The sequence below is a fragment of the Eptatretus burgeri genome, chromosome 13 (genome assembly GCF_056783735.1).
Source record: "Eptatretus burgeri isolate ZD-2024b chromosome 13, Ebu_testis_v1, whole genome shotgun sequence".
NCBI classification, from domain to species: Eukaryota; Metazoa; Chordata; class Myxini; order Myxiniformes; family Myxinidae; genus Eptatretus; species Eptatretus burgeri.
Window position 1 is genome coordinate 84,214,593 of NC_140973.1, and position 27,745 is coordinate 84,242,337.

Genomic DNA, 27,745 nt, shown 5'->3' on the forward strand with positions numbered 1-27,745 from the left:
ATGTCTGTGTGCACAAGACTTCCAGATTCGTAACAACATGTCAGGCACCTTTTGAGCTAGGAAACTAATATTTGGATATGACAGTGACCAAGTGATATGGCTATAAAGAGTAATTTTGATTCAATGATTAATCAACTAATCGTTTAATTATTTTCTTTGTTGTTTATCCGGGCGATATCTCAGCCATCCTTTGAGATAGGAAGCTGATATTTGGGGACAAAAGTGAAGATGTGATTTGTCAAAAAAGTGTTTTTTTATTTTTTGATAAATCAATTAATTGATCAATTACTTAATTATAATCGATTTATTAATTACTTATTTATTTTATTTCTCAGCCTGGCAATACAAAAGATTCACAAAAAAGGCAATACAAAAGGCATATTTTAAGTGACATAAGCTGATATTTGGACATGACAGTGACCAAGTGATTTGACTTTCAAGAGTATTTTTGATTTATTGTTTAATCAATTAATCGATTAATAATCCATTTTTTGATTAATTACTTTATTTTCAAAAAGTTATAGATTCGGAAGAAACAGTGGTGGTTTAGGTATGCTATTCAGCAATTGATTGAGAAGTTAATTATTTTACGATTATTACTAATTTATTTTAATTATGCAATTAATCAATCACAATTATTGTACACCAGTCCCTCCCAATTCCGACTCCATGTGCTGCAAGGCGGCATTCCCGGGTACCAAAGGCGCCCCGGTGATGTCGCGTGCTGGAGGATTTGTTATTTATTTATTTGGCATGGGGGCGGTGTACTTTGAATGTACCGCTACTTTTTTCGACTTATTTTTGTTCCAAAACTGGCTATTTTTTTTTTGAATTCTCCTATTTTTTTGTTCCAAAACTTGCTGTTTAAAATTTTCCCTCCTTTATTTCCTCTTTTTTGTTCCAAAACTCACTTTTTTTCTCCTATTTTTCCTATTTTCTGTTCCAAAACTTGCGATTTAAAATCAATTTTTCCCCTATATTTTTTGCTCCAAACTCATTATTTAAAATATATTTTTTTCACGTGGAAAAAAAGAGAAGGAAAAACAAAATTGTATATGTGCATGGCTCACAAAGTGGGTACATATACTGTTACACAAAGGGCAAAAAAACAACTTTAGGGAAACATGAAATGCAACCGATTATGTTAATCTGCATGCATTCAAATAGCTAAATCTAAATTTTTAGACCTGCAGCACGTCCGGTTTTAAAGTTACCACTGAATATATACAACACTGTAAATACACGTTCAAATTTTGAGCTTGGCGTCAGCGTTATGTACGGAATCAGATGAAAAAAAAAACGACGTAAATATTATATTTTGGGATAAGAAACAGATAATTTTTACTCTGCCTTCTTAAACAGGCTCAATATGTGACAGGAAATAGAAAAAAAAACAACACATTTTGAGAGAGTCCGATGTTATAAATTACGAAGAAAACACAGACTAGTTCAGTAGCAAAGAAAGCCACACTTGTAAGCGTAAAATAACGTTAAAATCGAATCTATTTCTTTCGAACTTTTGAAAATAATCACTTTAAACATGAAAAGAAAAAAATAATTCTTACATCTCGGATCCTCACGAAGCACCAAAAAATTCTAGCATTGGTTAAAATTAAGAATTATCAGTCAAATGCGAGTCACATCGTTCGGCTCGGCATCCTCATGCTCTGGATTCGTACGTTACGGCTCTCGCAAAGACACGGACACGAAGACAAACGCTGCGCTCGACGGCAAATGGAAATGTGCTGACACGCTTGCAAGTGCCTATTATATCCATCAAGTGGGAAAGTTTGCAAGACGGCAAGATTTTCTAATGCGAGTGTTATTTGCGTCCGATGAGAGATGATGATTCGTACAAACAGGACTGACACAAAAATCAAGACGGGATTACTTGCGGTCCGAATTTTATTTTTCTGATCACAATTTTGATCTATATTTTTCTGCCCTTAGACTCTGTCATATTTCCAAGAAATTAAGGGAGATTTGGAATAAAAAATCATAAGAAACATTATCAACACTGGACTCCTTATTTTTCTCGATGCAGTGGACACGAAGCGTTATGTACGAATCCATTATTTTATCAGATAGGGGAGATGCCAGAAAACCCGAATAGGGAGGCAGAACATCATCAAAACATAAAAGAGACACCAAAGTTCACATTCTGAGTCACCACACTCAGAATAACTGTCACATAAGAAAAGTGCAGTAAAATAAAAATTTTACCAATCAAACTTACATTTCTAAGGTTACAAAACCCATATTCTGTTGCTTTAATTCATCTTTAATAAAACAGGGAAATGGAGAGTATGATATTGCCGGTTTCTACAGGTTCCACAAGATGTCCACTTTCATTTCTGACCATTGATGGTTTGTCCAAGTTCCTCATAATAGTTTTATGTGGAATTTCCCACAAACATACCACAGCATACCCACTTTGTGAGCCATGCACATATATTTTTTTCCTATTTTTCTCCCCCCCCCCTTTTTTGTTGTTGACCACTCTATGTTCAGGAACATAGATGCTAGGGTGCTAGGGTTGTTCCTTGAACTCATCAACAAGGTTTGGTCTTCAGGAAAGCTTCCTTGTGACTGGAAACACTCCACATCCACAAAGTAGGAAAAAATCCCTCAAACCCATCCTCCTACTGACCGATTGCACTCATCTTTGTCGTCAACTAAATTATGGAGAAGATGGTCAATGAACGGCTGGTCTTTTTCCTTGAAAAGAACAACCTGTTGCACAAGTACCAGAGCGAGTTCAGAAAGTGACGATGCACCATTGACCATTTGCCTCACTGGCCAATGACGTCAGGAAATCTTTAAAAAAATCATGAATCACTGCTTGGAGTATTCCTTGATATCCACAAGGCATATCACTCAGTCTGGAAAGAAGGCCTTCTGTACAAGATATACTGACGAGGCATTGGGGCAGAATCTTATGGTGGATCTGGAATTTTCTGTCCAACAGATCCTTCCAACCGAGAGTAGGCCAAGCCCGATCCACGATCTTACTCATGGATAATGGTAGGGTAGCTGTTTAAGCCCCACTCTATTCAACATCATGATTAGCAATGCAGCCTCTCCCTCAGGGCCCCAAAGCAGGATATCTCTGTTTGTGGATGATATTGCCTTGTGGACCCAGAGCAGAAATCCACACTTTTGGCCAAAAAAAACTCCAGGCTGATGTTTGTAGGATCGAGCAGTCGGCCAAAAAACGGGGACGCACTATTTTGGGATCAAGGTCCAAGTTCATAATTTTCACCTGGAAAAGGAAGAACAAAGACTTACAGACAACAGTCAATGGTTCGCCCCTCAAATATTGACGATTCCTATTTAGGAGTTACCTTCGACAGGGGCCTAACCTGGAACCCCCATATCAAAAAACTCTCAGCCAAATATGCAAAAGGCCTCAACCTTTTATGGAGCCTATCCAGTACAACTTGGGAAGCACATCAGGAAAGTCTCCTTCTCCTGTATAATGCCCTTATCCACTCTCAATTTGATTATGGCAGTCAAGCCTTTTGGGATATGTCCAAAACCAACTGGAAAAAGCTGTAAAGCATCAACAAGAAACAATAAGGAAACAAGGAAATCCAACACAGGTGGAGGCCATTCAACCCATCATGCCTACGCGAACTCCACACCAACCAAATATCCAGGAAAGAAAATGCAAAAAAAAAAAACTATTTAATTAATGAAAGAAAAAAAATTGTATTTTTTATGTTTTTTTTTGTTGTTGTCGTAATTTTTTATTTTCTTTTATTTCTTTTCTTTTCTTCCCCTCAGAGAGGGGGCATGGGCTTGGTTAAAAACACACATCAACCACACAACCCCCCTTAACAAGACCCCCACCAACAGCATTCCGTACACAATCACCCATCAATACTCAAACTACCTAAAAGTCTTATCAACATCCCCATACCCCTCTATCTCCATAACTTCCAGGTACCTATCTAATTCTAATTTAAACTTATCTACTTTTTCTGCTGTCACTACCTTTCCAGGGAGACCATTCCATGCATTAACTACTCTCTGAGTGAAAGCCCCCACCTTACTCCCATCTTAACTCTCCTCTTCTTTACTCTCAGGCTATGGCCCCTGGTTCTGTCACTGTCTACTCTGTTGAATAATTCATCTTCACTTATTTTATCTCTACCTTTCATTATCTTAAACATCTCTATCATATCTCCTCATAACCGCCTCCTTTCTAGTGAATAAAGCCCTGTCTCCTTGAACCCCTCCTCATAGCTGAGTCGAGCTAGGTCCGGAATCAATCTAGTAACCCTACGCTGAACCCTCTCTATGGCATCTATGCCCTTCCGGAATTGTGGAGACCAAAACTGCACACAATATTCTAGCTGTGGCCCTCACTAAATTCCTGTACAATGTTAACACCACCTTTTTTCATTTATAAATGATCCCCCTCCTTATACAGCCTAAAACCCAACTTGCTTCACCTATAGCTGCCTGGCCTGTGCTGCCTGCTTACCTCCCGTGTCTATTACCACCCCCCAGATCCTTCTCCTGTGTGACACACTCCAAAATTACCCCTTACATCCTGTAATCTCTATTTTCATTGTTCTTTCCCATCCCCAACACCTTACACTTGCTCAGGTTAAATTACATCTGCCAGTCTTTTACCCAATCTATACAAGTATCAATACTTTCTTGTATCTGATCACCACCCCCCTCTGCTATCCACCTTACCTCCAAGCTTTGTGTCATCCACAAATTTGGAAAGCTTACTCTTTACCCCATTATCCAAATCTTTGATGTAAATAATGAATAGTAATGGTCTGAGTACTGATCCCTGAGGTACCCCACTACTTACATCCTCCCAGCAAGACATCCTCCCACTCACAGCCACTCTTTGCTTCCTATCAGTAAGCCAGTTTGCAATCCAATTAGCTACCTGACCAATCACTCCGCAAGCCCTCACTTTGGCTAACAACCTCCGATGTGGTACCTTATCAAATGCCTTTTTAAAGTCTAGATCAGGGGTCTCCAACCTTTTTGGGTGGAGGGCCACAAAAACAAAGTGGTGAGAGGCGGAGGGCCACACCCAAAAAAAGGATGCTAAATTCCGAAAAACGTGAAAAAACAGTTAAATACAGTTTTTTATTGAAAACGCACATGTAAACCTAAACACAATTGAGAAAAATAGAGTTACATGAAAGGGTCTACGAGCACATTCAATGAGATGGCTGGTGCTGCTTACCAGCAGAGAGTGTTACAACGTCCGGTTTGATGGAGGACACAGAGAGCACAGAACGTCACTGAGATGGGCGTCCGTCAGCTGGGCACGCGTCTGGTTTTTGAGCAGCTTCATGCGACTGAAGAGCTGCTCGCCACAGTAGGTAGAGCCAAATATTGATGCTGTGTTTAGGGCGAGCCACACGAGGTTGGGATAATTGTCGGAAGGGAGGATGTGGAGGCTCCAAAAATCCAGCAGGGGAGAGGCAAGATATTTACCCCTCAAATCGTCACAGCACTGCAGGTTGATGAGCTCCATCTGCACATCAGGAGGGGCAGCGTCACAGTCAACATCAAATGGTGAAGAAAACAACTGGAACTGCTGGCTGTGCGATCAGAGATCCTTGAAACGGGCAGCAAACTCGACCCTGAGGCAACCGATTGTGCTGGTGGCGAAGTCAGGTGCGTCACACAACTCACAGGACCTCAGGCGAGGGAAGTGTGTGAAGTCCCCCTTGCCCAGCTGAGACTCCCAAAGGTGCAATTTGAGCTCGAAGACGTTGAGGCGGGCAAACATTTCGGTGACGAGGAGACCTCTTCCTTGAAGCTGCAGGTTCAGCTCATTCAGATGGTGAAAAAGATCAGTCAAGAAGGCCAGTCATGAAAACCAATCAGGGTCAGAAAACTTTATGTACGGGTTGTTCTTGGAGTCGAGGCAAATCCTTTTGGCAAATCGAATCAACTTACACTGTTGTTCCGACTACTGCTCGAAAACCCCAAAACCATCACTCTCTCGAGTCCAAAAGGGAAACAGAAATTAAAAAAATAAAATTAATATGCGGAAATTTAAACAAAAATTAGTGCTGAATATATTTTTCTTGCCAACGAGTACGATAAATGAATAATCATGTTAAAAACACGTGTCAAATATGAATCAAAATCATAATAAAAATTACAGAACGCTTAGATCATTGACCCTGACAAATTGGCAGTATCGCGGGCCGCATTGTAATGTAAACTTAATATGGCCACATCCATCTAAGGGGCCGCATGTGGCCCGCGGGCCGCAGGTTGGAGACCCCTGGTCTAGATATACTGTGTCCGCTGCCTTTCCTCATCCAACCAATCAGACACTGCTTCATAGAACTCCAAAAGATTTGATAAACAGGAACTACCTTTGGTAAACCCATGCTGACTACCTTTAATTAGTTTGTATTTGTTTAAATGGTTCCTCATCTGGTCCTTAATTAATATCTCCAAAATCTTCCCCACAACTGAAGTCAAACCAACAGGTCTATAGTTTCCCAATTCTTCTCTGGATCCTTTATTAAATAATGGTGTTACATTTGCTCCTCTCCAATCCTCCGGTACCTGTCCTGACTCCAGTGAACTGTTGAAAATATCCGTTAACATCTCGCTTTCCTGCTCAGCCATCTCCCTCAATACTCTCGGGTGCATATTATCTGGACCCGGAGCCTTATCTACTCTTAGATTACCTGGCTGTTCCTTTACTTCCTCCACTCCAACCTGGATCTTCTGTAAAAGCCCTTACTCACCTCCTCGATAGATACTCTCAGCTGTTGTCAATTCTCCTGACTGTTCTTGTGTAAAATTTGAAGAAAAATATCTGTTTAATAAGCCTACCATCTCACTCTCATCACAAACCACTCTCCCGGTGCTATTTCTCAATGGGCCCTCACTCGTCCTAACCTGTTCTTTTCCCCTGATACACTAAAAGAAAGCCTTGAGATTATGTTTAATATTCTTAGCCACGTTCTTCTCATACTCTCTTTTGGCTTGCCAAGTTATGTTATTAACTTGCCTCTGTTTACTCCCATAGTGATATAAATCTAACTCCAGTCCTGTTATTTTAAACCTAATAAATGCCTTTTGCTTCTCCTTAACAGCGTTCCTTATCTCACTGCTCAACCACCCTGGTCTCTTTCTGTTTCTGGTTTTACACCTCATTGGAATGTACTTACTCTGCAATCTACACATTTGATCCTTGAAGGTTTCCCATTTCTCTGATGCTGATTGTCCTGTTGTTGGAGTCTTCCAATCTACATCACCCATTTCTCTCCTCATACCCTCAAAGTTTGCCTTCCTGAAATCCAATTGCCTTTCCCTACTATCTTGAACTCTAACCCCTAACAGAATCTTTGCACACACAATGTTATGGTCACTTGCTCCAAAATACTCCACGACCTCCACCTCCTCCACCATATTGGGATTGTTACTTAAAAGGAGGTCTAACACTGCACTCCCCCTCGTGGGCTTATCTACAAACTGGGTTAGAAAGCAATCCTGGACTAAAACTAGGAAATCCTCATCTACTCTGTCCTTTCCCTGTTTCTGGACCCAATCTATCGCTGGCAAGTTAAAATCCCCCATAATCAATACTCTTCCCTTACCACATTCCCTTTTGAATTCTTCATGTACTCCTCCTTCCTCCTCTTCCTTCCCACCTGGAGCATTATAAAAGCATCCTACCAGTATCATCCTGTTTTTACAATCTCTAATCTCTACCCACACAGAATTCTCAACATTTATTCCTTCCTTAAGAGTGAATTTTTATAAGATAGGCCCACCCATGAACATTGATGTCTTCAGATATTTCTCAAAATTTTTATGCTCGGTTGTGTATGGTCTAAAACTCAGAAAGCCAAATTTTTTATGTGATTGACCCATTCCCCGCCGTTTGGGCCACACCCAAAGTTTGGAGATTTTGACACCCTTGAAATTTTTTTACATTTTCAAAGTGAATTATTTAGAATAACCATCAGTTGCCCAAGGAAATTCCTTTACAAACTTATTATATGGTTTGGGTAATAAAATATTTTGTACAAAAATCTATGGGATCTGGATGGTTATGGAGAGTGGTGCCACCTATAATCCCTTTCGGCAAACATTCACTTCAGACTTTCTCTGGCCAAATTTTTAATAACCATCAAGGTCCCATGGAATTTTTGAGTGCATAAGATAGTACAAGCACTGTACTATCCCCTGAAAGTAAAACATTAATGGGACCTTGGTGTTTATAGCAGTACAGGGGGTCTCAAGATGACTTCGGGCTGTACGAAGCCCTTTTTCGAGCCACACCCACTCCCATAACCATCCTAATATTTTAAAACTAATATAATCAAATGAAAGTTCCATATCTACACTAACAAAACCTATAGTAAAATCCATGGGACCTTTTTTTTTTCTTTTTTTTTTTTTTGTATACCTTGGTCGAGGCTCGTTTGAGAGCTAACACACAACTCACAGCAAGGAGGCATGAGACAAGAGGGGCGGGAGTGGAAGGGACAAAACAGTGGGGAACAGACACATTAGGTGAACTGTGGAAGGGAGAGGGATGGGGATGGGACGGGGAACATGGCGAAGAGAAGATGGACATTTCAGGGACTTTCAGGAAGGAAAGTAGGAGAAATGAAGGAAGTGGGCTTGGGTGGATTATCGGGGGTAGAAAAGATCGAGGATTTGGATGGGGGAAGATAAGAGGTGGTGGTGAACAGCTGTTTTGAAAGCCTGGAGGGAAGAATGGGAAAGAATAGAGTGAGGAAGTTTATTCCAAAGGCGGGAAAAAAGAGGAATGAAAGAGTGAAGGTGAGCAGTGATTCGTGATTTTGGTAGTTTTACCAGAAGGGGGTTGTTGGCGGACCTTGAGCACCCTGTGGAAATGTGGTGGGGACAAATCGCAGAGAGAGCAGGGGGGGCAAGGCTGGAGAGGAGTCGGTAGAAGACAGAAAGACCACCGACCAACCTGCGGTGATTGAGTGAGAGGCCCAAAGACTCAGCTTCATTGCGGGAGATGCCGATGATCTTAAATGCCCTGGTTTCTACAGCGTGAAGCCGAGAAAGGTGGGAGGCAGGAGCACCAGCCCAGAGGGGAGAGCAGTACTCCATCAGGCTACAGACAAAAGCTTTGTAAGTGGTCAGGAGCTCAAGAGGGCCGAGGAAGGACTTAGCACGACGGAGGATTCCCAGTCGGCGACTGGCTTTTGAGGCGAGGTTGGAAATGTGACTTTCCCAGGAAAGGTCATGGCAGATAGTGAGACCTAGAAGCTTGAAAGAAAAGACTTCTTCCAGAGGATTGTTGAGAAAGTGGATGGGGGGGGTTTGTAAACGGTCCTTTCGAAGAGACATAGTGAGAGTGTGAGATTTGTAAAAATCTCATTTGTACTTTTAAATTTTGTACTTTTAAAAACTTTTGTACTTTTAAAAAGTACATTTGTACTTTTAAAAACAAAGAATAAAACAGGTCCAAAGTTGCCTTGTTTGACAGATAATGTACATATCGACGTATATATTATGTACAGGTATATTTACACGACATGTACATGGTCTGCCTCTTTCACCAATTTCCATCACTTGCTGCAGAAGTCCACTATATTCCATTGCTGATTCTATTTGAAACTGTAAAATATGTATGTATTATGAAATAAATGCTGTTTTGAGCAAATTTTGTCTTTTGTATACATTCTTTATCTTGAAACCACATAATTACTAGATGCAAGGTGATTTCTTTCATTTGTATTTGCTACCTTGACTTTTTTCCCATCATGCCATTTGTAATTTCCTTTTATTTGTCTTAGCAAGATGAAAGAACATGTAAAAAAAGAAAGCTGAATTTATATCCCCCAAATCCTTATATACCATATCATACCTGGTAAGTTACAATTTCCCACATTTGTCTGCTTTTAAATAGGTCAAAGGTTATCTGGGATTAGAAGTTTTGAAATCCAGGATCAATTCAATCCAAGATACCATGTGTTTACTGTCTGTTCCTATGTGAAATCAGCATAGTTCTATCATTAGGCATTATGAATGTAGGTCATACTAATGCCATGGTGTCAGGGATAGCATGGCTGAGTCAAGTTCATGTTTCGTTGATTGATCTTGCCAAAACGAAGTTTTTTCAAGATTTGTTAGTCAGCTTGTATGTTGTTTTTTTTGTTTGTTTGTCTGTAATCACATGTAAAAAATTCTGCAGAGCACAGTTATCATTGGAAATTTTTGTAACTTCGCATATCAGAGGCCTATAGAGGTCCCTTTCAGCGCATAAAATTTTGAAGGTCAAGGTCAAAGGTCAAGGTCACTTTGTCGCAAATCAGGGGAGTCGACGAAACCCTTATTTTTTGAGTAATTTTGATCGGATCATCTTCAAACTTCATGGGAATATAGTTCATGGTCTGGCGCTCAGCTGATTAATTTTTGGTGGCGATTGGCCTTGACCTTCATGGTTAGCACCTAAGGTCAAACATATTTGACCCCAAGGTCAAATTTTCAAGTTTTAGGAAGCATATCGTGTGGTACCTCAAATTGAACACCTCAATGAGTGCTTTCTAGATATGTCAAGCTTGAGACATTATGACGTCATTTGGTGACGTTATGAGGCAAACGCATATTCTTCATGGTTACTCTGTAGAACGATTCTCATCGGAATCTCTCGTAGGCAGATATTCCTCAAGGAGTCGCTCCTGGTGGATAGCAGCTCTGTTCACCTCAGTGTGACCTTAAAGAAGTCACATGTGGTCACCTTTTGGCAAGATACGGGTCACCCTACGGGTGACATTGGTTTATTTCTATTTTGGTTTGTTGAATGAAAGCCAGTAGAAAAATGGGGTGATTTGAACATTGCTTCCTGCTGTTCATGTTCAGTCCATTCTGAAAAAAAAATAGGCTAAATAAAATGTTATAGAAAAAAATCCTTTTATTTATGCACCAATAAAAGTTTAGGCCTACTTCTCCAAACACATACTTTTGCTCGACAGTAAATGCATCTTTTTGTTTCAGGGGACATCACTCAGCCATGGCATATAGATCGTGCATTTTCTTCAATGGAAATCATGGTATTTGCGGCCCATTTCTGCCATGAAGAGCTCACTCGCTGACCAGTATAGCATCACTGAATTCTGGAGAATGGAGAGGCTGTCAAGGTTTCATTCCTTCATTTGTGTGGAAAGGAATTATTAATTTGGCCCAGTACACCAGAGATCGAAGAACACCCAATTTCAACAGTTCTGTGCAAGATGCATCCACCAACGGTTATCAACAATCGATGCCAGCTGATCTTCCAAAAGAAAGATGATGAAGATGCCAAGGGGTACATCAAATGTTTAGCATAGAAAAAATGTGGACAGATTCCCATGGACCATCCTAAAAATACTGTCTGGATTGTTATAAACCATCCTACCCAAGAGTTACATAAATTGTATCCAAATATTTAATGGATTTTCTTCAAACTTTTCAGGAAGATAAAAGATTCACATCGAGAAAACATTTTTCTACCTATCTCGGCCACATTCAAAACAGCATGGGGTTAAAGGAAACAAACAGATTTTTAGGATGGATGGCCCAAAAATAGATGACATTTCGTGAAAGTACTTTACTCTTGAATCAGCAATGAAACATAGTGGACTTCTGTAGCAAGTGATGGAAATTGGTGACAGAGGCAGACCATGTACATGTCGTGTACATATACCTGTACATCATATGTACATCAATATGTACATTATCTGTCAAACAAGGCAACTTTGGACCTGTTTTATTCTTTGTCTTTAAAAGCTCCCATGGATTTTACTATTGGTTTTGTTAGTATAGATATGGAACTTTCATTTGATAATATTAGTTTCAAAATTTCAGGATGGTTATGGGAGTGGGTGTGGCTCGAAAAAGGGCTTCGTATAGCTCGAAGTGGTCTTGAGACCCCCTTTACTGCCATAACCACCAAGGTGCCATGAATGCTTTACTTTCCTAGGATAGTACAATACTTGTACTATCTTATGCACTAATAAAATCCATGGGACCTTGATGGTTATTAAAAATATGGGCACAGAAATTATGAAGTGAATGTTTGCTGAAAGGGATTATAGGTGGCACTCTCCATAACCTTCCAGATCCCAAAGATTTTTGTTCAAAATATTTTAGTACCCAAACCATAAAATAAGTTTGTAAAGGAATTTCCTTGGGCAACTGATGGTTATTCTAAATAATTCACTTTGAAAATGGAAAAAAAATTTAAGGGTGTCAAAATCTCCAAACTTTGGGTGTGGCCCAAACGGCGGGGAATGGGTCAATCACATCAAAAATTTGGCTTTCTGAGTTTTAGACCACACACAACCTTGGATAAAAATTTGAAAAATATCTGAAGACATCAATGTTCAAATGTGACCATTTTGGGCATCTTCTTCTTCTTCTTCTTCTTCTTCTTTCGGCTGCTCCCGTTAGGGGTCGCCACAGCGGATCATCCGTATGATCCGCATAGTGATTTGGCACATGTTTTACGCCGGATGCCCTTCCTGACGCAACCCTGGTCGCCTCTTATGACACAGGGACATGGTACACCTATTTTAACCGGGGTATACACCGGCCCAGTATACTGGTACTCATTTCGCCGACCTCGGAAGGATGACAGGCTGAGTCAACCCCCTGGTGTATTAATTCAGTGGCCCAACGCGGCTTGAACTCAGGATCTCTTGGATCCCAAGCCGCTGCCCTAACCACTGCGCCAACACCAGGCTAAATGTTACCATTTTGGGCATATCTTATAAAAATTAACTCTTAATGTCACCCCTTTCTCTTGATGCAATGATGTCCTTTACCCAGATTGCTACTCCTTCTCCTATTCTCTCCTTCCTATCACACCGATACACCTTCTAGCCTTCTAATCCTGTCCTCCAGTTACTCTCATCCTTAAACCATGTCTCACTAACTGCAACTATATCATACTCCTCGCTATCTACTTTGGCTTCAAGCCCTTCCATCTTATTATTTAAACTTCTGGCATTGGTGTCGAATATGTTTAACTTTTCCCTTCCTGAAATTCAATTTTCCTGCCTGGCCTTACTCATCCCAATTACTTCATCCATTCCTTCCTTTATAGCTTCCCCACCCTCCGCTGACCTAAAAAATCCAGAAATCCTTCCTCAATTCCCATTGCAAACCTTGCTGCCCCCTTTCTATTTAATATACGACCATCATTCTGGAAACACTCCCTTTGTCCCCTAAATGATTCCCACCGCTTCCTCAATGTAAAACCTTCCTCCCTACACCATTCTTCCAGCTATTGGTTGAAGACTATTGCTCTGCTCATAATTTCTATATCATTTCCTCATATTGGGAGAATCCCAGAAAACATGACCTCACAACCCTTTGCATTCAGCCACTTAACCAATATCCTGTATCTATTTGTCAAAATGCCTGGTGTTGGCTTAATGGTTAGGGTAGTGGGCTTGGGATCCTAGGGTCCTGAGTTCAAATCCCGCTCAACTGTTGAATTAACACCAGGTGGGGTTGACTCTGCCTGTCATCCTTCCGAGGTCGGCAAAATGAGTGCCAGCATGCTGGTATACTGTGTCGGAGTGGCGACCCGTCCAGGATTGTTCCCAATAGCCAAGGAGACTGCTTCGGCGGCACCAACGCTCTGCACAGAGTATGGTCCTAATGGATGGATGGATTTTTCAAAACCTCTGAGTAAACTTTCCCTACATCAATCGCACCTCGTTGTACCACAACCAACTTCTTCCTGCCATGACCCGATACAATATCGTTTACCCTTCCTTTAATGACCCGAACTCCCGCTCTTTCAAAACTACACAGAATTTTGTGTCCACAATCCTTCCTGCAGAATGAAGAATCAGCATATTAAAAAATCTCATCACCCACAAAACTGTCTCCCTCCCACACGTCATGTGTCCCAATTTATATTGCTGCACCTCCACCACTTCCCACGACTGCTGCACATCCACCACTGCCCACTCCTGCTGCACCACCGCCAAGGCCCGTGACTGCTGCACATCCGCCACTGCCCGCTGCACATCCACCACTGCCCGCACCTGCTGCACCTCTGCCACTGCACCCACCACTGCCTGTACCCACTGCACATCCACAAATGCCCGTGCCAGCTGCACCTCCACCAATGCCCGCACCCGCTGCACATCCGCCACTGCCCATGCCAGCTGCACATCCGCCACTGGCCATGTCAGCTGCACCTCCGCCAATGCCCGCACCCACTGCACATCCGCCACTACCCATGCTAGCTGTACATCCGCCACTGCCGTGCCAGCTGCACCTCCGCCACTGCCCACGCCAGCTACACCTCCGCTACTGACCGCGCCAGCTGCACCTCCGCCACTTCTCTCGCCAGCTGCACATCCGTCACTGCCCTCGCCAGCTGCACTTCCGCCACTGCCCGTGCCAGCTGCACCCCGCCCTGTCCGCACCAGCTGCACATCCGCCATTGCCCGTGCCAGCTGCACCTCCACCAATGCCCGCATCAGCTGCACATCCTCCACTGCCCACGCCAGCTGCACCTCCGCCACTGCCCACGCCAGCTGCACCTCTGCTACTGACCGCGCCAGCTGCACCTCCGCCACTGCCCTCGCCAGCTGCACTTCCGCCACTGCCCGTGCCAGCTGCACCACTCCACTGTCCGCACCAGCTGCACATCCGCCATTGCCCGTGCCAGCTGCACCTCCACCAATGCCCGCTCCAGCTGCACTCCTCCACTGCCCACGCCAGCTGCACATCTGCCACTGCCCGTGCCAGCTGCACATCCACCTGCCCATGCCAGCTGCACATCCACCACTGCCCGCGCCAGCTGCACATCCACCACTGCCCATGCCAGCTGCACAGCCTCCACTGCCCACGCCAGCTGCACATCCGCCACTGCCCGCACCAGCTGCACATCTGCCACTGCCCACACCCGCTGCACGTCCGCCACTGCCCATGCCAGCTGCAGCTCCGCCACTGCCCCGTGTCAGCTGCACCTCCACCACTGCCTGTGCCAGCTGCACATCCACAAATGCTCGCACCCGCTGCACATCCGCCACTGCCCATGTCAGTTGCACCTCCGCCAATGCCCGCACCCACTGCACCTCCGCCACTGCCCACGCCAGCTACACCTCCGATATTGACCGCGCCAGCTGCACCTCCGCCACTGCCCTCACCAGCTGCACCTCCGTCACTGCCCTCGCCAGCTACACTTCCGCTACTGCCCGTGCCAGCTGCACCCCGCCACTGTCCGCACCAGCTGCACATCCGCCATTGCCCGTGCCAGCTGCACCTCCACTAATGCCCGCATCAGCTGCACATCCTCCACTGCCCACGCCAGCTGCACCTCCGCCACTGCCCACGCCAGCTGCACATCCGCTACTGACCGCACCAGCTGCACCTCCGCCACTGCCCTCGCCAGCTGCACTTCCGCCACTGCCCGTGCCAGCTGCACCACGCCACTGTCTGCACCAGCTGTACATCCGCCATTGCCCGCACCAGCTGCACCTCCACCAATGCCCGCGCCAGCTGCACAGCCTCCACTGCCCACGCCAGCTGCACATCCGCCACTGCCCTCGCCAGCTGCACAGCCTCCACTGCCCACACCAGCTGCACATCTGCCACTGCCCGCACCAACTGCACATCCGCGACTGCCCACACCCGCTGCACATCCGCCAATGCCCACACCCGCTGCATCTCCGCCACTGCCCCGTGTCAGCTGCACCTCCGCCACTGCCCGTGCCAGCTGCACATCCGCCAATGCTCGCACCCGCTGCACATCTGCCACTGCCCGTGCAAGCTGCACATCCGCCAATTCTCGCACCCGCTGCACCGTCGCTTCTTTGAACAAACTCACTTAACTACCCGCTAAAACTGTTATAAACACAACACGAATAAAAATAAGTACAGTTCCACAGACCCTGACACAAATCTCCACAACAAAATACACAAAACACTTTAGGACTGGAAACTTATCTTTCGAGGGAATGGAAGGAGAGGGACTGGAAGGAGAGGGAGTGGAAGGAGAGGGACTTGAAGGAGAGGGACTGGAAGGAGAGGGACTGGAAGGAGAGCTCGCCACCCGATCGTCCTCATGCGCCGATCCCTGAACCGGAAGTCCGGAACACCCGTCCAATCCAAGGCAGTTCGTTTGTGTCTGGGTCCCTTTAAAAGATCCCTCGCTTTGTGCCCTTCTTGTAGAAACCTGCAAGACGCCCTTTTCTCTTGCGTGGGAAGCATCCAATGTGGGCAAAGAGTATTTGGTGTGGGGACAAAACCATCCAGGTGAAGGTTTCTTCTCAGAGACTGTTGGGAGTTCCAAGCTCTCCCACCTTGTTTTGGAGTCGCGCGCGTGATGGCGCCAAAATAATTGGGTTTCGATTATTTACCTGTAAATCCCTCAAAATGGCAACGTGGGGCCCGTGCACCTCAGAATACCCTGGTGTACACCCGGATCCACAGGGTGAAACTTACAGGGACAACTCGGTTATGAGGTGTAACCAACCAGGCCGTGGAATGTATCAACACGGTTTGGAATCAATCCGAACCCGCCCAGACAGGCGGCTCTAAAGACCCTGTACGGATGAGAACTGGTTCTTCAGTTCATTAACGCGGCCCGTTGGAGGGGCACGGTCGGGGGGATGACTTCGAGACGAGGTCGTCCTGTGGGAACGATCTCATGTAATGATGAGTTGTATTAACAAAATATGGCGATGTCAGTGGAAGACCTCCACCGAGGGGAAGTGGTGCCATCAGGTTCACCCTTTGGTTGAACCCTTCGCCTCGTTTCCTCGACCCTCACATCTTCACACAATGCCACGGGTGCAGGGGACCCAGATGGCGACCCTTTCACTCCGCAAGACAGGTGTCCCCAACACACTGTGCCGATCGAGCCAAAAGTACTCTTTACTCTCCAAACCGATGTTAAAATTAATTAAAGAAACGCGTCAATCAATATAAAGTCCCCTGTAGTTGTCTCCGCTCGAGCCAAAATGGTTACGAGAGTGGCCTATATAGAGCCTCACGGCTCTGAAAACGCCACAAAAAAAGAGAAGAAGAAGAAGATGACACGGTATATAGGGGAAGAAGAAGAAGAAGAAGAATAAGATTATATTATATTATATTATATTATATTATATTATATTATATTATATTATATTATATTATATTATATTATATTATATTATAAAGAAGAAGAAGAAGAAGAGCCTGAGGTATTTCGGCAAGGCTGAGGCCTAGTCGAGTTCAAAATGTGATAAAAAATAATTATTTACGTAGCTCGTCATCCTCAACATGCAGGCCTTGGAGGCGCTTCTCGACGAGGTAAGGATGATATGGAGCTGCTTGGGTTTATTAGCGTTTTCACGATCTGCAAAAGTGTTTTGATCAGAAGAATCGAGGGAGAATAAAAGAAGAGGAATTTTGAAGAAAAATTTACGCAGACGCCAGTTAGACGTGAAAGAACGAGTAATGGCGGGCTCAGGGTCGAACACGAGCTTCTTTCTGTGGGACTTTAATTCGCTTCGTCACCCGGTTCAGTCGGAGGGATGACCCAGTGCGGGTGGGGGGGATGACCCGGTGCGGGTGGGGGGGATGACCCGGTGCGGGTGGGGGGATGACCCGGTGCGGGTGGGGGGATGACCTGGTGCGGGTGGGGGATGACCGGGTGGGGGGATGACCCGGTGTGGTCGGGAGGATGACCCGGTGCGGGTGGGGAGGATGACCCGGTGCGGGTGGGGTGGATGACCCGGTGCGGGTGGGGGGGATGCCCCGGTGCGGGTGGGGGGGATGACCCGGTGCGGGTGGGAGGGATGACCCGGTGCGGGTGGGAGGGATGACCCGGTGCGGGTGGGAGGGATGACCCGGTGCGGGTGGGAGGGATGACCCGGTGTGGTCGGGAGGATGGCCCGGTGCGGGTAGGGGGATGACCCGGTGCGGTCGTTAAAATGATCCGGTGCGGGTGGGGGCTGACCCGGTGCGGTCGTTAGAATCATCCGGTGCGGTTGGGGGATGACCCTTTGCGGGTGGGAGGGATGACCCGGTGCGGGTGGGAGGGATGACCCGGTGCGGGTGGGAGGGATGACCCGGTGTGGTCGGGAGGATGGCCCGGTGCGGGTAGGGGGATGACCCGGTGCGGTCGTTAAAATGATCCGGTGCGGGTGGGGGGGATGACCCGGTGCGGTCGTTAGAATCATCCGGTGCGGTTTAGTGGGGGGGGGGCAGGGGGACTGACGATCCCGTGTGATCATGATTGACTTGGCTCTCCCTCGCTTGTCCAGCTACACTTGTCGCTGGGCTCATTCAGGCCTAAGTCACATTTTCTCTACGGCGAGGATACGGCGGCCGTACGCACTCTGAATTGACAGAAACGTGTGGCGGCCGTACGCACTCTGAATTGACAGAAACGTGTGGCGGCCGCAGCGTTTGGCTATATTTTACAGGTCGTAATGTCGCCGTGGAATTATAACGCAGAGTTTTAACTATTTTCATTTCTACGTTCGCCGTAGCAATTCGACAAGCCGAAAAAAAAAACTGGTTAAAAAAATAAAATGAACCCACTCATTACCGTCCGTCTGGCCGCACGTTTGCCTTACGGCCCCCCCTGCGGTCGCCTTGCGGGCACCTTCATGCTACCTTGCGTCTGCCTTGAAAATTCTATGGCCGCCGCAGGGCCCCCTTAAAGTCACCGTGCGACATCAAATCAAAGACCCTACGGCAACCTCACATTTTTGGTCTCCACAATTTCCAAATACGCCGTGCGGCTCCCCGAAAAATAAAAACATATGTGACTGCTACATTGTGTGACCGTGGAAATACTGCGGCCGCCGTATAATTGCAAGTGGCCGTAGATTTTGGAGACCCCACGGCCACCATGGCAAATGTGACTTAGGCCTTACTGAACTGGTCAATTCAATAGGATTGATCAGACTGGCTGAGCTGATTGGATTACTTTATCTGATCAGCTCGGTCATCAGAACAGATCTGATAAGTTTCTCATCCTTTTTATTAAGCTATTTACAATCGATGTCAGGTCTAAAAACCAACAGGTGCCCATTTGGTGAAAAAGAAATGTAGGATGGCATACCGCCAATGATTGGCCCGCAGTGAAATAAAGGGAAGGGGGTGGGGGGGATTGTGCTTCAGGGAATTTTGCAACAACCAAGGAGTGTTTTATATGGCTCCAACAGTGCAAACTAGTGATCTCGGAAAGTCCTCCCAGAATTCCATACTTGGTGAGGCTTCAGTCACGAACTGGCAGGGAAGGGGGACCCGACCGACCTGTCTTGAGCAAGTGTGTGGAAACACCAACTCGTCAGTACACACTGCAGAACAAGGAACACCACCACTCTTCATGCAAGAAGAACCACCTTAGCACCTACCGCCCTTGAATTGATCTTGAATAAACTCGAGACTAGTGGGATTGTTGGATTGCTCTGATGAATGAAATTGTCAGATTTCTGGCCCATGTACGCCCCCCCCCCTTCCCCCACATGCTCATCCCCAATGTTCATATCCCCTCAGCTGTACATTTACTTTTCAATGTTTATCCCCCGTTTTTACACCAAGCAGTGGAGATAATACGGTATGTGAAAAGTGTGATGTCATTATGACATCATGTTTGACCTCCAACAAAACTTTTATGCCTCACTTTCTTCTGACGTCACTCATCTGAAATGGAGGGATGTGCCTTATTTTATTTTATTTTCATTGAGAACCTGGTTTATGCCTCATGACCATCCCAAACATGCAAAACTAAGCCTCATCATTGATTCCACCATTGGTCACGCACCATGTTATGGTTCAAAGATAGGCCCCGGGGGTTAATGCGATTTGAACTTGAGAATTTGGAAGGACATGCATGTGTGGTGTCACCCACTGCGACATTAACCGACCTTGCACCATATGTGCCGATTGGACAGCAAGCAGTGACGTGGAAAGCTTCTGGACTAACTTGGTCGTCCATCAGTGAAATTGATGAGGTTCACCACGTTGCTTGCTGTTCATCACTTGATCTATCAGAGAGGGTTCTTGTAAGTGGGTCCTTTCGTCTGGGTGAGGTTCCTCAAATATAGTTATGGCTATGAAGTGACCAATTAATTATTTAATCAGGCTCGACATTTGCTTTCAATCCAAACACTGTACAGACATTGACATTAGACAGACCAATAATTAATCCATCTCGTGTACTGTACTCATACCATTCGACGAAGCCACAAAATTAATGAAACTGCTTTCTATTGCTCATCATTTAAATGCAAAGATAATTAAATTAGTTTAACAATGAATTAAGCTTCCCAGCTTGCTCGGAGGATTCCAATTCATGATTTGTGACTCCATTACTCTTCTTTTTTTTGTTTTGTTTTGTTTCCTCTCGAAGGTTGCTCTTGAAGGGCTGGATGGCATCACCATCTCCGGATTGTGGCTGCGCCTGACTTCCCGCAGGCCGCCATTCCCTCTGCTCTTGGATGTGGGTACAAAGGACTACCTATGGCTCTGTCTGGTCGTAAGCACAGACATAGCTTTCTATGAACTGCCCGAGCCTCGTCCTCGCCTGTTCCTCGATGATGGGTAGGCACTCGAGGGATCTGTTTCCTCATCACTGTAGGTGCAAAAGCACAAGTAAATAACATCTCTGTTACTAAAATGGTGGGATGAGTTCAACAATCATTAGCTTGCACAACCTATGGAAAGGCAAGGTAGTTTGGAGGTCATACCCTTGCCTCTGAGTTGTCTCCCTGTGGAATTGGATCCGCCAACAGATTTAATCCTTGTGCTCCATGGGCAACCCTTTACGTCACGGAGTATACCCTTTATTCACAGGGTAATTAAGCCGGTTGTCCCGTGTTCTTGCAGATGTTCAAGATCATAATTTACTTTTCAAAAGTACTTGCCGAATGTGTGGCTGTACCCTGGCCTGATCAGCACAGTCTGTTTCTTCAGAATATGGTAATTCCGAGAGTAGTTGTACGAATGAAAATTGTAGGATGGCTTAAACTCCCTTCACGCCAAGGTTGAGTTCATTCGTTGGAGAGACGTGCTTCACTTATTACGCATTCTTTTTCATAACCCTTTAATTTGTTGTTACCAGCTTGTTTTTGATTCAAGGTCGAGGACGAAGGTCTGATTTTTCAGGTCCTTGGTGCTTCCAGTCTTGCTCTACGGATGTGAGACTTGGACTCTGACCAGGGATCTGAGATGGAGACTAAATTCCTTTGGTACCAGGTTTCTTCGGAGAATCCTTGGTTATTGCTGGTTTAGACTTTGTGTCCAACGAGCGGTTGCTGAGAGAGACTCAAATGAGATTTGTTACCTGCATAGTCCGTGAGCGTTAGCTGCAGCTGTCTGGACATGGTGCTCGTTTTCCTGACTCTGCTCCTGCTCACAAGATTCTCTCAGCGAGGGGGCCTCGTGAGTGGAGGAGGCCAATGAGCCGACCATGTGCCACGTGATTGCAGCAGGTTGATCAGCATCTCGAGGAGATGGGGATGGGCCAGGCATCTGCCTGGGTGGTGGCCAAATGGAGGCCCCTGGAGTACCGGTGGAGAGTGGACGCAGCGACGCACTGCTCCAGCTCATGCTCCCATACCTGACCTGACCTTTCTAGGCTTATATTGGAAAATGAAGTTACACAGGGTAAAAAGGCAACACATTAACAATGGGAAAGTGGGGCCACAATTCGACACAAGTAAGGGAGAGAAAGAGGAAGGTAATAAATCCAGTAACCTGCAAGTAAGATGGTGGGGTGTGGTAGAGTTAATGCAGGTTGAAATGATATCTGTTTGTGATGGAGGATGACAAGTGTACCCTTGTCCTGTAAGGAAGAGAGATTGATCCTCAGTGAGGTGGGTCCACAAACTGGAGAAAAGAGGAACAAAAGAGTTTAGATGTGCAGTTCCACTTGATTTTTGGGAGTTTAAAAGAGAACCCAAGTGCAATATTTTTCGTTTATTTTATTTTATTTTTAGCCCACCTGGAACGTAGTTCCCAGGAGCTTATGGGATGGTGCGTTGCCCGTCAGTCCGTCCGTCGTTCGTCCGTCTGTCCGCAAATACTTTCAACTACTTCTCTGAAACTACACATAGGATTTGATGTAACTTGACCAGCACCTTCATCACCCATGATGTACCAAAATTTGTTCATGCCATTAAAAAAATTCCAAGTCTAAGGGGATCGGTTGGGTGGTGGGGTTGCCCCCAAAATATGCATTTGTTTTCTTCTCAGAAACTATACACCCAATTCCGATGAAACTCTGCTACCACCTTAACCGTGATGTACTAAAGTTTGTTCACGACATTAAAAAAATTGTGGTCCGAGGGATTCTGCGTGACGGTTGCCCCCCCCCCCCCCAAAGTATGTATATGCTTTCTTCTCTGAAACTACACACACAATTCCAATGAAACTTGACCACAACCTTTATCACCCGTGATGTGCCAAGGTTTGTTGTTATGGCTTGAAAAAAAAACATCCATCGGTATTTACTTTCTTCGCTGTTACATATTTTGTGTCATCCATCCCTACCAGTGGTTTCCTGGTCATGTTATCCAGCCACTACCCGGTGAGAGCGCTCAGGGGTATTGCCCCGATGTTTTAATGAAAACCATTGAGAATCATGAATCACGGTTGAATTTAAAGGTAGGAATAATTGAATTTTTTTTTTTGCGAATCTCAAAGTGTCAAAAACCCTGAGACTGTTGATTTTCGATTTTGCCAATGATGTCACATCTGGAAGCCACCTTAATCCAAGCAGCGGCTCTCGTAGAGAAACAGTGCATGTTGAGCTGGAATTCCGATTCCACCGTCATTAGGAAGTAAAGAGTCTCAGAATGTTGAATGATTTTTGGGATTTTTGAGAAACTATTGGAGACATTGATAATGGAAACACTTTCGGGGGAATTGTGGAGCCAAATCGTTTCGAGCCTTGTGCGAGTAATTCAGAAGAAAAAGATGGAAGTGTTTGCTATTGAATACGAAAACGCTGGTTGCATGTTTACTTCAGATTGGTAAATTTTGATTTTCTGTTCAATTCACTGTTTGTTTATAAGGGAGGGATTTTGTATTGATTGATAAATTGGTTTATATATTACTCGAGCAGAAATACCTGTCATCGCCCGACAGCACGGACACTGGAGACAAAATGGGTGACAAATGCTTTGTCCCACCATCGCAGGCTGACCAGGTGTCTTGTATGTTACGTGATAGTCCCGTTTCATAATTGTGTCCATGAGGTGTTGATGTCCTTCGACAGTGAATGAGGGATCGGGGGTGGATGGTGGCGGGGGTGGGTGAGGTGTGGTGGTGGTGGTGGTATTGTGGGGGGGGTGGTGGTGGGTATTGTGGGGGTGATTATGGTGGAAGGGTTGTGTGAGTCGGGGGGGGGGGAACATACACTGTGGCATATTCGCCCACCCACTTTTGAAGCCATTCTTCTCCACTCGCTTACGCTCGGTTCGGTTCATTTTCACTCGCTTATGCTCTCTCACTTCATCAGGGATAGGCTCTTCCCACAATGTGTGTTGTTTTTTTTTCCTACTACTCACAAAGGGTTTAAATAGGGTTGGTTTCAACTCAGTTGGCATCTGAAGTTATCTAATGAGTCCTAATTGATTAATTGAGTCTTTATTGTGTGTGTGTGTGTGTGTGTGTGTGTGTGTGTGTGTGTGTGTGTGTGTGTGTGTGTGTGTGTGTGTGTGTGTGTGTGTGCGTGTGTGTGCGTGCGTGTGCGTGCGTGTGTGTGCGTGTGTGTGCGTGCGTGCGTGCGTGCGCATGCGCGCTCTCTGTAACTCCACAACCATGAAACCTCGCAGCCTGACACTTTGCTTGCATACTAAGAGAACTCCAAGGAAGTGAAAATTGGATGTTTGGGTTAATTAAAACACCCCTTTTGAAGATAATTAATAGTTTTATTTAATTATAACCTTTATCAGTCGCATCCTTGGTGACCTCACTCTCTATCGGGTCTTAAGGTATATCCTGTGATACCTTGCTGGGTTCTGAAGCCAACATTTTTTTTCATCTGCTCAACCATGCCTTAACTTGGAACATGCTGCAACGATTTCTTCACAATTAAGTTTATTACCCTGATGTTTGACTCTGTCAATAGGAGGGGTTTTTAAATTGTTTTGTCCATCTTAACCTCCTCACATTTACGTCATTGCTGTGATTGGTCATCAGATTGGTCATCAGACCATCCGCGAGATCAGTAACCAATCACAGCTCAAGTGCTTCAGAGCTCCTGTCAATCATAGTTGGGACTCGCCCAGGCACGTGGTCAGCCGTCTTCACCGTTTAATCAGTCACGCACAAAGGACATGTCTTCGTTAAGATGTGGATAGATTTGTGTTTCTGTCATCTTTAACTGCAATGTCTGCAATGTCACCTTACAATTGTGTAGTCAAGCTGACAGGAATTTGTATCTACATTTGTTTTATCAAAGAAATCGACGTCATGACATAGAAAGGGTGAGGGTCGCGCATAGTCGCCATCTTGTTATGTTTGGGAATCGGCTATGTAAGCTTTATCAACATCATTTAATAATCGGCTTTTATTTGACCTCTTGGTCATTCATGGTATTCAGCTTGTATTGTCTGGTAATCGGCTGCACAAGTATCATCATCACTTAGTAATCCACTTTTATTTGACAGCCGATCATTCATGCTATTCATTGTTATTTTTTCATATTGTCTGGTAATCGGCTTCCTAGGTATAAACATCATTTGGTAATCTGCTTTCATTCAATGTCGGGGTCATTCATGGTATTCAGCTTGTTTTTTTTTCCACTCTCCTCACTCATATTGTCGATACCTTTGAATCTCTGGATACATTGCAATGCTTATAAACAGCCGTAGATGCCAGCGTTCGTGGCTTTTTTTCATTCCCACACATGCCAATAACCTCAGATCTCTGAAACTAAGCCGAATTACAAAATTGAAGCTCCAGAATCGAACTTATCAGCAGTTCCGACTTCGAAAAAAAAGTGCTCATTTGTCCATTTTGGAAATATTTAATATTTAGGGTGTCTCCGGGAGGTGTGTTTAATATGATAGTTAGGTGATTGCTATCGCTTGCCACGCAAGCCGATCCTTATCAACCATTTAATTACAGTGCTTGCTTGAGTGCTTAAGCCACTTGCCGAGCGCCCTCCAGTCGATAGCGGTACAGTTCATGTCCTGATGGGGATTTACTGTCGGCAGTTTCTACAAGGTAGATTCCACAAGCGATTCTAAATTAGTTATTTTATATAAATCGGTGTGCTTTACAAAGGTTATATGGTTTCTCTTTGTGAGCTTCAAAGCAAAATACATCTCTGAAAGGATCGCTTAATGCAAAACGCTACCCAGCTGATCCGGGCAGTTGGGAAATCAGTCATTTGCTTGTATGTTAAGGTTATAACTTAAAATAAAATAGATTTTGAAAGTACTTACCCGTGTGTGTGCGTGTGCGTGTGCGTGTTGTTATGTCTGGCTTCCTTCTTGGGACTGTGGTACAGTAATTGGTCTTCATTTTGAATTTGATAACAGCAGATTTCCGAGCCGTTTTCCGTATTAGCGTGTTTTCTAAATTGCAGAAGCTATTTTTTTTTCCACCCGTCACATGACAATTGGCAGCACATCTCTTTGAAACATCTATAATGCAATGTTGTTTTTTATTTTAATATGTTCATTGAAATTGGCAATTCACTGTATATTCCATATATTCACTGTAAAAACAGTGAAAACTGTAAATTCACACACTGTAGTCGGGTAATCACACTGATTTCTGTCAGCCGATTCCCGAAAAATTGCTGATATTGACCAAGCACTAATATATGGTGTATGTGTGTTCACAAAACTTAACATATTCTCCTGCCAACTCCTCTGATCCCACCTCTCCCTCTCCCTCTCCCTCTCCCTCTCCCTCCATCCCATCCTTGCTCTACCACCTCCCAATACAATGCAGCACCCCCCTCCCACACCTCTCTGTCTCCCTCTTTGGACGTTGGTTATCTCCATACGTGTCCGGATGGAGTTTGTCTACGGATATGTCCAGGCGGTGTATGTCTCTGTCTCTGGACGTATTCGGGCGGTTTGTCTTTGTGCCGTATATATCGTATGATAGGTAGAAAATGGATTTCAGACATTATTTTGTCTCCATCTTTATCATATGGGACATTTTCACAAAAGCAGGTCAGGTAACGGTAAAGACTGTCCGAGAATTTTTATCAAGCATATGTTGCCGAGTCAGTGCAGAGGCCTTATGGTGATCCTGCGTTGCTGACATCATTTGAACATTTTTCTAGGCCTTATAAGGGGTTCAAGCACTATTTCGAGAATATCAAAGAAAGTTGATTTTTGAGTTTGTTCTTTACCGTTACCTGACCCGCTTTTGTGAAAATGTCCCATATGCAGAAACATTTTGATGAGACGGTTGAATTGTAATTAGCGCTCCACCACTCGTCTGCCTTCTGTTCCTCTCACCCCCAGGCTGCCTTCCCTTACCCCACTCCTCACCTTCTCTCCCCTCTTCCTCCCTCTCTTTTCCCCTCCACCTCCTCACTATCCCCCCTGTTCTCTCTCTCCCCCTTCTTTCTCACCCCTCCCACTATTCCCATCAGTGAAGCGATGGGTGGAATTTGCTGGTACACTTGGACCCCAACATTCATGGTTCCAACATTCGTGGGTTCCGTGTATTCGCGGTTGATAATTTGCGACATTCTCCTACATTCACGACATGCTCATACATTCACGGGAAATTGCCCCACATGTTCGCGATTATTTATTTATTTTTTTACAATTTTTTTTCCTCCATGAGCCGCGAGCATAACACAGTTCTAAAACGTATCTTTCATGAGCCGCACACATAGCAGCTGATGCTCACGGACTATACAAGTAACAAATCTCATTTGAGTCTCTCTCAGCAACTGCTCATTGGACACAAAGTTCGACCAGCGATAGCCAAAGATTCTCCAGAGACCTGGTACCAAAGGAATTAAGTCTCCATCTCAGATCCCTTGTCAGAGTGCAAGTCACAAATCTGTAGAGCAAGATTGGAAGCACCAAGAACCTGAAGATTCAGACTTTCGTGTTCCTGCACAGGTATCGGCAGCGCCACACCCCATGATCCAGTGAATCCATGACTCCCCAGGCCCGACCCAGACATCTGTTGACCTCTGGCTCACAACCAGCAGAGACATGAATATTGTTGTGGGGCCAGGTCTCGGTGGTGAGCACGACCGCTAGATGGAGCAGTAAAGTCGGCTCCACCAAACACCCGGAATTTAGGTCGCACCCTTCAAATAAATCCGAATGGTCACGGGTCCCTTATCGGGCTGAAGATCACCAATAGGTTGACCACGTGGGATAGGGTCGATTGCCAATTTCAATTTACCTAAATAACCACGTCGTCCAAACTACCGGGGAAATTCACCCTTGGCAGGATCTGCGCTATCCGGGCCATTACCGAGCCGGATCCGAGTCGTACCCTGAGCGGAGAGTACCAGAATCCTGCCGGGCCGACAGCACGATTACGGCAGCAATGAGGCCTCCTAATTCCCGTTCGCAGCGCGGCAAACCAATGGCAGAAAGGACAAGGACGAGCTGGGACATTCAACAAGAGGGGATTTATTTTACAATAATGGGCAAAAACCGGGAAGGGAGACAAAGAGCAGATTACAACCAAATATATTCCAATGTACAATAACGCAAGCACTTAACGATTCTACTATACTTAGAGACGGGCCCACACTCAGACACACACCCAACAAAATGGACCCCGTTGGGTCTTTACTGAAGGTTTCCAGCTC

General features: G+C 45.1%; 1 protein-coding gene across 1 annotated transcript in view; it reads left to right on the forward strand.

Annotated features, from left to right (window-relative positions):
* The first annotated feature begins 17,083 nt into the window (after positions 1 to 17,083).
* GTF3C1 (general transcription factor IIIC subunit 1) overlaps positions 17,084 to 27,745 on the forward strand; it is a 135,995-nt gene continuing 125,333 nt past the window's right edge. Inside the window, exons 1-2 of the mRNA XM_085853434.1 lie at positions 17,084 to 17,289; positions 20,345 to 20,535. Coding sequence (XP_085709560.1) covers positions 17,260 to 17,289; positions 20,345 to 20,535 — 221 coding nt within the window. The 5' untranslated portion in view covers positions 17,084 to 17,259. The remainder of the gene's footprint in view (positions 17,290 to 20,344; positions 20,536 to 27,745) is intronic.